General features: G+C 55.0%; 1 protein-coding gene across 2 annotated transcripts; it reads left to right on the forward strand.

Annotated features, from left to right (window-relative positions):
- Window positions 1–848: 848 nt before the first annotated feature.
- PRRT4 (proline rich transmembrane protein 4) lies at window positions 849–9,539 on the forward strand. Of its 2 annotated transcripts, XM_019646161.1 has the most exons (5): window positions 849–1,704; window positions 1,792–1,899; window positions 2,251–2,370; window positions 7,188–7,414; window positions 7,937–9,527. In XM_019646161.1, the coding sequence occupies exons 1-5, from the start codon at window positions 1,059–1,061 to the stop codon at window positions 9,011–9,013; spliced, it is 2,178 nt and encodes a 725-aa protein (XP_019501706.1). In that variant the 5' UTR covers window positions 849–1,058; the 3' UTR covers window positions 9,014–9,527. The 2 variants fall into 2 exon arrangements, with proteins under 2 accessions (XP_019501706.1, XP_019501705.1); XM_019646160.1 differs by having other exon boundaries at window positions 7,188–9,539.
- Window positions 9,540–13,058: the final 3,519 nt, after the last annotated feature.

The following is a 13,058-nucleotide window of genomic DNA, read 5'->3' on the forward strand; positions in this document are numbered from 1 at the left end:
AGAGAGAGAGAGAGATACGGAGGTGCTGGGAGCTCACAGAGATTGGGTCTGAACCCATGTAGGAGGGAGCGGGGCTCAGCAGGACCCAATGTGTGTGCATGTGCACTTGTGTTCAGGGCTATGGAGGGTGAGTGGGTGAATGTCATGGGTGCTAGGTGAGGTTGTGTGTGTGATGTAAGGGTGCTGGGTGCACGTGTGTCCCTAGCGCACCCTCCCCTTTCCCCACCAGATGTGTCTGTGCAGTGGTTCTGGGGAGGAGGGGAGGAGCCTCCCGCAGCCGCTAGCCTGCCTGGCCATCTTCCCCAGGAAGCCAGAGATGGCCAAGCTGCCCCTCCCCCAAAACCTCCTAGGGTTAAGGGGAAGGGAGCAGGCCAAGCCCCAGGAAAGAGGGGAAAGGCTGAAGGGACAGAGCTCCTGCCAGACCAGGAAGCCAGGCTGCCTTCTCCATCTCTGCCAGATCGCTCAGCCCCATGCTCTGCCCCTCCCAGGGCCCTGTGCTCCTGGGTCTGAGTGTGTAGAGGGCCAACATCTCAGATTGGGGCTGGAGGTGGGGGTTGGGATAGGTTGAGACTCATCTGTGAGGGTTAGCTTGTTCACAGTTGTAGTACCAGAAGGGTGCTGGGCACATAGTAGCCTCCATAAATATTTGTGGGTGGAAGGGAGGATAGGGAGAAGAGAGGGAGGGAAGGGATCTCAGGCTGGGAGTCAAGTCCCTGCCCTCTGCTATCAGTCAAGGATAAGGGCCGCTGGTTGTAGTCAGACCCAAGTCCCCAGATTGAGCGGGTGGGGGAGGCAGGGGTTTAGGGAGAGGGAGCCTTAGCTGGAAGAGAAGGGAAACTGTAGGGGACAGATTTGTGCAGGGGCCTGAGTAGAGGAAGGAGCTGGCAACTCTCCTGGGGCAGAGCCCTTCTCTGCTATCAGAAGCCTCCCTCCGGGGCATTCCTTCCCAGGCAGCCAGGGCTCATAGTGCCTCTCCTCTCTCCAGGACCCTCATACTCAAAAGGTGCTGAAGAACTGAGCCCGCTGCACACTGAGGCCCCCTGAGGCCAGGTGGGGCCATGGCAGGGCATGGCTGTCTGGGCCTGGGGCTGTTCTGTTGGGTCCTGCTTGCTGTTCCCGTGGGCCCCCAGCCTGCCTCCTCCGTCCCGGGTGCCCCTCTCACCACTTTGACTCCACCACCTCAGAGTGAGGCCTCTATGCTGTCTCTCAACCTGGGACTTAACTTCAAATTCCACCTTCGGGGACCTGCTGCTGCCTGGGGGAGTCCTGTCACAGAGACCCAGTCGCTCTCGATTGGGCCGAGCCGGGAGCTCGAGGGAGAAGTGGCCAGTGGATTGAAGACCGACCCGCTTTGGGAATTGCTGATGGGCTCCCTTGGAAATTCTCCCCCAGAGTGGGGCTCTGCTGAAGGCAGCTCAACGCCCTGGGCCTCCTCCCAGCCTCTAGAGTCCACATCTGTCTTCTCTGGGCCCACCGGCCGGCCCACTGCTCCCTATCAGCCCAGGATAGGCACCTGGGACACTGCTCTGATGGCTACAGCACCCCAGTCCAGTGCTCCCCGGCCCCACCAGAGTGAGCTGGAACTGAAGTTTGACATGGCGCTGAGAGCAGGCGCAGCGCCCACGCTTGGGCATCGAACGCTGCCTCTGCTGCCCAGCCTGCGGGCCAGCCTGGCAGAGATTGCTGGGCGCCTGGGACCCTTTGGTGAGTACCCATCCCATTCTGAGGAGAGCCCCTGCTGGGCAGCCTGGCAGGTAGGAGGAAGCTGAAGCCTAGGTTACCCTTTTGCAGGGTTCTTTGGCACTACTCTGTCCCCACTCCGGAACTTCTCAGTCCCGAGCCCCCCGGGCCTAACTACATCCCCAAGCTCTGCCTCTGGTGTTTCTTCGGATTCTCCAGGTGAGTGTTTATTTTATTACATGAAACATTCACAGAACACCTCTATATGTCAGGCACTGTGCTAGGGGCCTAACCAGCACCTCCCTTTCTTCCTTGACTCAAGGGAGGCCAGCATTGCTTCCTTCAGGACCTGGGACATGGGCCACGACTCCCAGCGGGAAATTCCCTCTTTGCCGTACTGAGTCTGGTTTGGTCCTTGGAGCTTAGCTCCTGGTGTACATGTGGTTACAATGCCCCAGACAGTGGCTCCCTTAGGTCAAGCTCTGGGGAAGGACAGGCTTTTTGCCAAAGCCCCAGAGACCAAGGCCTGCTGGTAAGATGGCAGTCGAAACCCATGTGCTCCCTTTGCAGGGTTCTTTGGCACTACTCTGTCCCCGCCCCCATCCTCCCTGGAGAGAAAGCTCCCAAGCCCAGGCCCACGAGACCCAACTGCTTCCCTAAGCTCTACCTCGATTGCAACAGCATCACTAGGTAAGTATTCAATTCATTTGAATTGACAATTATTCATTGAGCACTTACTACATGCTAGCCACCCACTGGTGTTCTGGGATTCTTTTATTTCCTTGTCATCATAGTCACCCTTCTCTTCATTATCACCATGGTGATACATATGAATGGACTGAGAACAAGTGTTGCTGGGGTCAGCCATGCACAGAGTTAAGTAATGATCGTCTGGGAGTTCAGCAATCACAGGCAGAGCAGGATATAGACAAATACATCAAACAGACACAATCTCCTTCATGATTTCCACAGCCTCAGCAACAACCCCACCCTCCCCTCGTCTGCCTGGCTTGCCCCCCCCACCCCCACCCCAATCCTGGGGTGCTCTCCTTTGCCCTGTGATCTGACATGACATGCTGTCAGATAAGGGCAGAGCTGGGCCGCTCATTGGGAAAACGGTGAAGCCCTTAAGCAGACAGACGCCATCCTTGTTCAAGGGAGCCTTTCAGAAGACACACACAGACAAGCGGGTGGTACAGGGAAAGACCAGGGGCTCGGAAAGCTTGAGACTTGCCCTTGAACTCTAATTCCCTCACTAACTGTCTGGGTGACCTTGGGGCAGGTTATTTAGCCTCTCTGAGGCTCCATTTTCTCATATATCTAGGGTTTAATAATATTACCTATTTTAGTATGAAGCTTCCGGATAATGTACGCTCCTGGCATGAGGCCAAGCACAAAGTAGAAGCTCATTCAATAGTAGCTGTTATCCTGGTTTCTTCCACCCCTGCATCCCAAATACACTTCCAGACCCTACCTCCCAGACACTGCAACCCTGGTCCCAAGATGTGATGGGACAGCACATGACCCACAGGACAGAAGGCACTCTGCTTGGGGAGAGGTTCTGGTAGATGTGGCCCTGGGGAAGGATCCAGGCCCCAGCTTTGCTCTGCAAAGGGTTTACCGTAGCTGTGAATCCACTCAACAGTGGAAGCCACTGGTCTCCCAGCTTCTTCCAGTTCCAGACTCAACATAGCACCTGACTCTCACTCGCTCCTGCGTGGTCATTGCACTCCTGGGAATGTGGGTGAGGAAGCTGCCACCCTCTCCCCATCCAGCTCAGTGTGTAGCAGTGGCAGGGTTGCGGGTGGGCTCTGTGGCCTCAGGGGAAGGATGATGGCTGGCACTGTGTCGGCCTTGGTGACAGTGCTGGCCAGGCAGGTTTAAGGAGTCTGGACAGTATCAGAGGCCGCCCAGCTTGCCAGCACCCCCTCCTTTCCCGTCCTCACTGATGGCTGCAGGAACTCAGCCTCTTCCTGGCTATTCCTCTTGGATAAACCCAGGAGCTCTATAGGCCTCTTGGAGAGAAGACCAAAGGGCCTTGCTGCAGCCAGCAGCATGTGTGGGCAGTAGTATCAAGCAGTTAGGGGACAAAGGGAGTCTCTCTGTGTCTCCTCTAGGAATTTTCTAACCTAGATGTGGTTAACCTTTGACCCTGGGCTTCCCTTCCCTTGCGTTGGGTCCCCTTCACTTTGGACAGAGTTTGTACTCAGCCGGTACACATGGAAACAGTTGTACAGGTCGTTAACACATTGAAAGGCTTTCATACCAGTGATAAGTACCCAATGCCCTTAGCCCCAGAGCACTCCCCTCCACTCCCTGACCACCCTGGCTGGCACCTGTGCCGTTTCCAGTTGTTAACTATTTCAACTGTCACCCTTACAAAAAATATCAATCCTCCATAATCTTGGAGGTGGGGGTGGGGAGAGGGATGGGGCCAGGCCGTGATCCCCCAGCCCTTTGATCTGGGCAGCTGGTGGATAATCAGGCCTGACTTTTCCATAAATCCAGCTGGCCCCTCTCCCCGACTCCTCCCTAGCTAGCTAGCTAGCTCTGACCTCACCAATTACTCACACTGACATCCCATCTCCTCTCTCACCCCTGAGGTCAAGAGGGGCCACAGGGCCAGAGTGGGACCATCTTGTAAGGGAGGCCTGCTCACAAGAAGGATCCTAGGAAGTTACTATCTTCTGGGGGAAACTGAGGGCTCCTTCTGGGGAAGCCGCAAAAGCGGAGATGGGGTTGAGGTCAACTGGACCCTTCAAAGGCAGAAGCTGCATCTCCTTTGCCTGTTCCCACCCATACGTGGCTCAGTGCTGGGCACACTGGATATAGCCTGCCTCCTGGAAGCAGTGCTCCTAGTCAGAGTCAGAACTCTCTCCTCTGACATCGGAGCTGTGCCTGTACTTTCCCAATCTTCTGGGTTTTTTTCATTTTCTGGCTTCTTAGGAATGTTGACATGTGTTCTAGTGTCCATAGTGCTTTGGGACAGAGGTGAGAGATGGGGCTTCTTGCGGCCCTCGGGGATAATTGGAACAGACCTGAGAGCTGCACTTGTCTATGTAGTGGGGTGGCACAGGCTGTGGGGCTCCTGGGCACAGTCTCTCTGCCTCTCTGCAGAGCCCACCAAAGCCAAGGAAACTCATCCACTTTGCAGAAGTGGGTTGGGCAAGGGCATCTGAGGGGACCGAGGAGTGAAGGTGAGGGTAACGGAGGGAGTGTATGTATTTGACGTTGCTCACGTCAGACTGATGCCTACCCCTGATCAGCAAGCTGTCTGTTCCCGGATGAATGATTCCTCCTTTAACTCATGGTCGTGTCTTCATTTGGTGTTCAGGGATGGTCGGCCCATCCAAATGGTGTTCTTCAAGCAGGGTTCACACAGTGAGACGATGTGTTGGTGGTCACTCATTGGACTAATTATTGATTTTGTAAAGCAGTTGAGGATGTGCTAAGAAATAGCAGTCTTTTGTCAGTTAAATCAAGACTAGGTTGAGGCCAGAAATGGTCACACTTACACAAACACAAGCTGATGATCGGTAATAAACATTAGCCGGTAATGATGACAATCATACATTGAATGCTTGTCATGTACCAGGCATTCCAAATATCTTGGCACATATGGTGTATTTTTTGTCGTAACAGCTTATGTAGTAGGTACTTTTCTCCATTTCAGATTTGAGGAATACAGTGGAATGGAAACCAGGGCACATGCTGCCATTTGCCCTGGTCGCATGTAGGCCGCATGTGGATGTTTAATTTTTTGCTCCCTCTCTCTGTCCTCTCTCTCTCTGTCCTCACAGGTGTCTGATTCTATCTTACTCTCCTCTCTCTCTGGAGCTGCTTTCTGCCCTTCTCACTCCTTTTCCTTGTTCCCAGGACTGCTGTGTTTTGCATGTCCCCAGCGTAAGCTGGCACTGCCTGAGGTGGGCTGTTCCTGAGGTCTTCCCGTATTGCCCAGCTAAGGGGTCTTCCCGTATTGTCCAGTTGAGGCATAGCTGGGGCATGGCCAGGCAGTTGGGGCAGGAGCCTGGTGTTCAGGAGACTCTCCCCACCTCATTCTACATCTGCCTCCTGTTCACCTCCTCGTCCCCACCAGGCTGTCCCCGTCCTTCACCACCATCTTTCTCCCTCCATCCTTGCCTGCAGCTGCAGTTCTGCTGAGCCTGCTAGATGGAGTAGGGAGAGGTTCAGCCTCCAGTACCCTCTCTTGCTGCCTGGTCATGGGGAGAATGCTTGGGTCTAAGTCTTTCTAACTCTTCTCTTGCTCCGGGATAGTAGGTCTAGGGATCTTACTTCTCACCCTCTCTTACTTGACTTCCCTTTTGCCCAGGAGGTAGTGAAGATGTTGGAACACAGGATTGGGATGGGGGCCTGAGTTAGTGAACCACAGGGCAACCCCTGAGTGGCTCACTCAATAAGATGGCATTTTATCTCACTATGATCTCCCAGTTGCTCCTTCCTAGGAGTTCAACGGTAGCCTTGAGACACAGAGGAGTCCATCTAAATGTCACCTGCTATAAAATGGGGCTAGAACCAAAAGGGCACCTATACTAAAAGCCTTAGACCAATGGCTTTGTGACCGAGTCAGGATGGGGATCACAGCCGTGGGTAGACGGTGTAGCAGGCAGGAAGGCCAGTGAATAGGAGAGGTGTGCTGGGGACAAGAGTGTCTCACTTCTTTCCCTGGTGCATATGTGTGTGCATGTGTGCACACGTGTGCCCGTGTGCGTGCGTGTGTGTGCGCGTGCGTGTGTGTGTAGGGGCTTTCCTGAAGAGACAGTGAGAAGGGGGAAGCCGTTGAAAAAGGGCAGGGGAAGCTTCTCCTAGCATCCAGGTGGGAGTTGGGAGTCAGGGGTGCAGAACAAGACATAGGCAAACAAGTATTATGAAGAGGCTCTGGAATTGTAGAAGGGGGCTCAGACCGGTGCTCAGATCTGGATTCTAGTGGCAGCTCTGCCAATTTGTGATCTTGGACAAGTCGCTTTGCCTCTCCGCGGACCCTCCGTATCTTCACCTGGCAAATAAGAAGGTTCATTTATCCAAAGAATGTCTGCTCAGTACCAGCTCTTTGCCGGGCACCCTTTCAGGCGTGGGGATTCAGACGTGAACAAAGCCAACAGAAATCCTTGTTCTTGTGAAGCTTCCTTCCAGATGGGAGGATTGAACTAGCGGGGCCATCTACTGTCCCGTCCAGTCGTAAAATCCTGGGACTTAAGAAAAACCCTTTGCAGGAGAATCACAGAGTGATGAAGGGAAATGAACAAAACAGGGAGCTGGGATGGGATGGGAGAAGGGAAGAGAGCGGAAACTAACTGCCTGAGGAGTTTGATGGGGGAGGGGAAAGTGAGGGGCCAAGAGGTCTGGGAAGGGGAGGGCCTCATATTTAAGACAAGTGCATTCTGGATGCTATGAGGACTCTCACTGGCATAACAGGCTACGGGCTGTGGGGACAGGAGTGGCAGGGGAGGGCTGCACAAATGCCTCAGGCACATGTTCTTTGCCCACAGACCCCACTATCCCCACCTCTGGCCCAGATGACCCCTCACCTGCCAGCTTTGGGATCACTTCCACACAGCCAGAATGTGGGCCCAGGTCCTGCAGCATCGGAGAATTGCCTGAAGGCGAAGGCCAGCCTCCTGCGGCCCCTTTGCCCCTCTTCTTCCTGACCCTGGAGGCCGACTGGGCAGAGGCCAGGGCTCGCTGGGGGCTGGCCTGGGAGGCCCATGTGTACGGGGTAGGCGCGCTCTTCGGCCTGGTGGCCCTGCTGGCGCTGCTGGCTCTGGCCCTCTTGCCCTGGCGCTGCCCGCCCGGCGCCCCCTGCCTGGCGCTGCTGGACCTGCTTCTGCTCTCGGCCGGGACCACGCGGGCCTTCCCGCTCTTCTACGACGCCTATGGGCACCGGGACAGGCTCCCCGCTCTCGCCTGGCTGCTGCTGCAGGACCTCCCGCTGCCCTGTCTGGCCGCCGGCCTGGGCCTGGCCTGTCTGCTGCTGGCCCGCCCGCGCCCGCCACGGTGTCCCGCCGGCCTGGCCGCGCTGCTGCTCCTGGGGCTGGGGCTGGCGGCGGCCGCCGCCCTCGGGAGCGCTGCCCACCGCCCGCTGCAGCCCTTGCGACTCGCCTCCCGCGGGCTGCACGCCTTCCTCGCTGCCCTCCTGTCAGGGCTCCTGCTGGCGCTGTCCTGCTGGGGTGGTCGGCGGCGGCGGGCCGGAGCGCCCCTGGGAGGGTCAGGCTTCAAGGGCGCAACCCCTCTCCCGCAGGCGCGCAGCCCCTTCGCCCCGCGGGAGTCCTGGCGGCGCGCGGCGCGTACGGCCCCGGTGGCGGGCACCTTCGGGCTGCTGAGCGGAGCCCTGCAGGGCTACGAGGTGCTGCACGCCCTGGGCTATGGCGGCCAGCCTGGCTTGGAGGGGCCCTGGCCCTGGTGGGCCTTCCAGCTAGGCCTGCGCCTAGGCGAGGTGGGCGTCGCGCTCCCGTTGGCGCTGCTGGGCCTCTACCCCGCGCTCTGCAGCCCCCGCGTGCCGCCGCGCTGCTGGGCCAAGCTCTTCCGCTTGTCCCCTGGCCACGCGGCTCCGCTGCTACCCGGCCGCTGGGTCACCGTGCAGCGGGACAAGGAACCCCTGGGTAGCGCCATCGCGCGTGGCGATGCGGAGCTGCTGCAGCTGTGCGCCCTGGCCGGACCCGGCCCGGATCTCCTATTCCAGGGAGGTGCCCGCCCCGGCTTTGAGGGGAGGGCGGCCAACCCCGCCCCTTCCCCGGCCTCCTCCCCCTGCAGCGATTACACAGTGGATTTCCGCCCGCCTTCCCCAATCAACCTGCGGCGCAGCATCGAGGAGGCACTTGGCAGCGAGTCCCTGCTCGCGCCCGGCCTCTTCCAGGGCCCTGCCTTCGGGGAAGCCCTACCTGGGCTCGGCCTTTACAGCACCGCCACCCTGAGGGCGAAGACCAGGCCGGTGCCCAGTGGGATGTCTGAAGAAGCCCCTGGCTCCCCCGTGCTACCTGAGCTCCCCTCTCCCGGGGCCTGGCCCGCGGGCAGTAGTGCCTCATCCGGCTCGCTGTGCGGACTCTCCCGGGACAGCTCGTCCATGCTGCTATGCTCCAGCCCAGACAGGCCCCCGCGCTGTCCGCTGGTCTGCGTCCTCAGTCCTCCTCGGCCCTCAGGAAGCAGCCCTAGCCTCCCGGCCTCAGGATCCTACCAGGCCCTGTCCCCACCCTCCCACGACTCCCCAGAGCCTTCTCCTGAGCTGCAGGTTGAAGAGGCTTTGCTGCAGGAGCAATTCCTGGATGCCTGTCGACAGATAGATGAGCTGAGCATGGGCAGCGACACCATTGACCTGTGAAGAGGTGGGCCCCTCAGTGCCCGGCCATATTCCCCCTGCTGGCGCCTGCTCTGCCAGAGACCTGCACACTGTAACCCTTCCCCAATCCTGCCTGGCCCAGATACCTCTCCCTGCTTCCTTCCCCATCCAGGGGCCCCTGGGTGTGGGTGGGTCAGTAGCCAGGCTCTGTTGATTGGAAATTAGTGCCCCCTTTTCTGGAGCCCTGGGTGCTGATGCCCTCAGCTGCAATTCTAGGCTGTCAGGGGTCCCACTTTCCTTGGCATTCACCAGCAATAAAGCTCCAAGGTGCTCCATTTCTGACCACCACTCCCCACTCTGGTGCTGAGTGAGAGGGGCTGTCCTCAGAAGACCTCGGGACCAGCCTCAGTCCCACACCCACCTCTGCCATGTCCAGGAGCCCCATCCTAGTCATCCACATGACCCTTCCCTATAGAAGGGTCCCTGGCCCATCTAAGAGACTCTACTGCAATTGGGTGGGAGGTGACCCCTATCAGAGTTAATTTATCAATAAAATATTTTCAGAGGAGAAAGGTCTGACCTTCTTGGAAAATCTTCGATGAAGCAACAGCAGCAGTGGTTCTGTCAGAACTGGGAAAGCAGCAGCATTTGGGTGGGGTAGGTCCAACTCAGACCCCAGAGACATTCGCTCTTGACTGCAAGTTTTGTCCTGTGGCTGGCATGAGTGAGGGTCTTGGGAGAGGCCCCTTGAAGACCCTTCTGACTCTCTGGGAAGTGGCTTTTCAGAGATGGAACATGGCCCTGAGAGGTGAGGAAGGAACTCTACAGCCATTGGTGGAAATGTCTGCATTCCTAGGAGCTTGGCTTCAGGTCCAGTTGGGCAGGGGGCTAGGGACTAGCTAGTGGTAAACTTCTTTGTGGAAATGTTCACACACATATCAATGGCTTGATCACCTTGACCTGGGAGCCCCAGCAATGTCCCTCCCACGATCCCAGGGGATTTCACAAGTGCTCCCCCTACCAACAGGGCCCATTCAAGGTTAGAAGCACAACCCCACGTCCTCTGCAGAACACTCGTCTCCCATAGGGGCAGATCCTCCCTGGAGAAAGCCTGTATTCCCCAAACTCTAGCCGTATCCTACCTACCAGAACAGGACTCCCAGTGCAGGGACCCATGAATACATCCAGCCACCAGCACTCTGTAATCCCTCCCTTGCCCAGAGCATTTGGCTCAGTTCTGTAGTGTGCATTTGTCATTTGGCTAGAATATAGTAAATTCAGAGTGGCACTAAAACAGGGTCATAGATTAGGTTTGAAAAAACAAAAATCTGGCAGTGTGTTGGCAGATGTCCTACAGGGGGCACACATACTAGGCTTGAAGTGGAAACAGGAATACGGGTGGGTTTTATTCCAATTCTGCCCATCAGCTGGTGGGGATTTGAGAAGGAAAGAAGGGGAGCCAATAGGGAGGCAGGCAGGGAGGGGGCGGGATAAAGAGGGGGATAAAGGAGGGAGGTTGGGTGGAGGGGTGGGAGGATGGGCCCTCACTGGACCAGGTCCAGTGCACTAGTGGAAAAATTAAAGCCCTGCTGTCCTTGCACATGAAGATCTGTCTTGGCTGAAAGGAGTGTCCAGAGCCTGGGACCTCAGAAGGAGGAGGAGAGTCAGTGATGTCTGGGACAGAGGGAGGGTCATAGGGAAGAAAATGAGAGGAAAGTGGGGCTGGTACAGCTGAGGGATGGGACTGGAATGATTCTGACTGTGTCTCCTCCATCACCTGGCTCAGCTTGGCTCAAAAATTCTTGCTGCATCGTCACTCTGGGCTGAGGCCCAGAGAACTGCCAGCCTCCTAATTACAGGCATTTCTCACTGGTGGTGTAGTGGCTGTAGTGGCCCAGCATCGAAGCTGCTTTGTGTCATGGAAGGAGTGCTTGCTGTTTGGAGGAATTGCTCTTTCTTCCTCATGCACCCTTCCATCTGCATCTGCTCACACTCAACTCCTCTCTGCCGTCTTTTCCTCACCCTAATATTTGTCAGCTGCTCTCACTCCACTCACTCGCTTCATTAAGGGCCCTTGAGATCATGCACACACCTCCCAAAAAGCTGTCCAAGCCCCACATACCCCAGTCACTGTCTCTCTCTTTCTCTCTCGCTCTCTCCTCTCTCTCTCTCTTTCACTGCTTTTCTATCTGGAAGCTCTGAATGGGGCTAGTGAGATGGGGGAGGATGTGGGTGGGGGGAGGGAATACAGCTGGTTGTTCACCAGCTCCAACACTTCTTTGATTTTCCTCAGGAAGAATTACCTTTGATTTTACAAAGAGGCTGAGACCTTGGTGAAACTACCCTTCTTTTTGTCTCATTCCTCAGCCCTTACCAAAAGCAGGTTTTCCAGAGGTAATCCTGATGCATACACCCTTCAATTCCAATTCTTAGTACAGTAGGAGACTGAGAGAGAGAGACAAACTCACCCTCATTCATTCAACCTCTTTAAAACATTTCATTGAATACTTATAAAGTGCTGGTGCAGAGGATAGAGGTGAACAAAGTGGACACTAGCCCTGAACTTATGAAGTTGAAGTTCTTTTGGGGAAGGCAAACATTAAAGAGTTAATCATATAAATACTTACAATAGAACAAGTAACTAATAACAGTTGTGAGAAGTGCTAAGAAAGAGAAGCGTGCAGTGTTATAAGGTTTGATTGCAAGGGGGAGTGGAGCCAAAGGGATGGATGGGGCTTTGGGAGAAGTTGGCTTGAGCACAGTACAGCCCTCTTTCCTTTTCCTGGCTTCTGCACAGTGATGGATGAGAAAGAAGCCAGCGGTTTATTTCCCCTGGAAGCCCCAGTGCTGGTGTGGTGCAGGGTACCACGATTCCTGCTGTTTAATAAAAAAACCCTGCATGTGTCCTTGGTAGATGGATGAGCAAATATTCCTGATCAAAGAACCATGTGGCCTCCATGATATGAATGGATGGGGCTGCGGCTGAGGCTGGGAGATTGAAATGGGGAGCCAGCTCGGAAACTTGGAAAGTGTAGGAAGGGTCAGCTGCATTGTTATCTTCCCCTAGGGCGCAGAACTCTTCCACACTGTGGGTGGCTGCTGCCCCCTGATGGGCACAAGGGCACAGTTTCATTTTGTCCTTTAAGGGAGGTTTGGGTCCTAAGTATTTAAAACAGCATTGTAGAGGTCGTACCAAAGGAAAGTTGAAACATCCAACTTTCTTAGAGTTTTCCCTGTGCACACTGCAGCCTGGACAGGGAAGGTCTCCCCATAGCTGGGACCCTAAAGCTTGCAATTTAGTTTTTGGGGATGGAATTTTGATTGCTAAGGTGGTGAAGGGGGAGAAGGGGAGGAGGAAAAAAAAAAAGAAGAAATGTGAAATCCTAAACCAACTTTACTCAAACGGCCCATCATGTTTCCTTTGTCTATTTGTCTTTCTTTATCCTGGATAGGATTAACCCCGTAGTCTTAACATTTTGTTCTGTATTTTAATACTTCCTCTCCTGAGTTATGTATTTCAAAATAACTGTTACTTAACTGGAACTAGGGCTTCATAAATCTGATGTTAAGTGTTCTCCCCTTTCCCCTATTACTATCAATCAGTCATCCATCCATCCAGAATGTATTGAAAGTAAAAGGGGTGTGAGGAGAAAGGGAAACCTATACTGTTTGTACTTTTTGAATTTTTACCTACCATGTGTTCAGGTTATATTATTTAAAAGTAATTATTAAAAAGTACATTGGGTACTTTTACAGCTGGGTGTTCTGCAGGGTGCTGCAGTCTTCCACACAGGTCAGTTCCTGAGCCAGTGGGATGGCAAAGCTCTGTGTTTCAGGATCCAGGAGCACCCAGATCTCCTCCTGGCCAGTGGGATCCCTCAGCCTTGGGTCTGTCTGGTAAACTGACCCAAGGAAAGAGCTCCTATTTCTGGGAGGACCTGGGTTCTCAGTTTGTGTGTATAACCCAGATGTTATGTTTGCTTTGGGTGTATTCTGGTGAGATCTTGCAGTGATTCATTTGTGAAAAAATTTTTTTTATTAATGTCTGTCTACCCCCACTGATTGTATTCTCCACGAGGGCAGGGAC

Source organism: Hipposideros armiger, unplaced genomic scaffold (genome assembly GCF_001890085.2).
Source record: "Hipposideros armiger isolate ML-2016 unplaced genomic scaffold, ASM189008v1 scaffold_97, whole genome shotgun sequence".
Classification (NCBI taxonomy): domain Eukaryota; kingdom Metazoa; phylum Chordata; class Mammalia; order Chiroptera; family Hipposideridae; genus Hipposideros; species Hipposideros armiger.

What these genes read in the sequence shown, in the direction of transcription:
- PRRT4 (XM_019646160.1), top strand. Translation starts at nt 1,059, where the DNA reads ATGGCAGGGCATGGCTGTCTGGGCCTGGGGCTGTTCTGTTGGGTCCTG. An exon ending in TGTTTCTTCGGATTCTCCAG is followed by an intron (nt 1,900 to 2,250) that starts GTGAGTGTTTAT and finishes CTCCCTTTGCAG; the next exon opens with GGTTCTTTGGCACTACTCTG. An exon ending in GATTGCAACAGCATCACTAG is followed by an intron (nt 2,371 to 7,187) that starts GTAAGTATTCAA and finishes CTTTGCCCACAG; the next exon opens with ACCCCACTATCCCCACCTCT.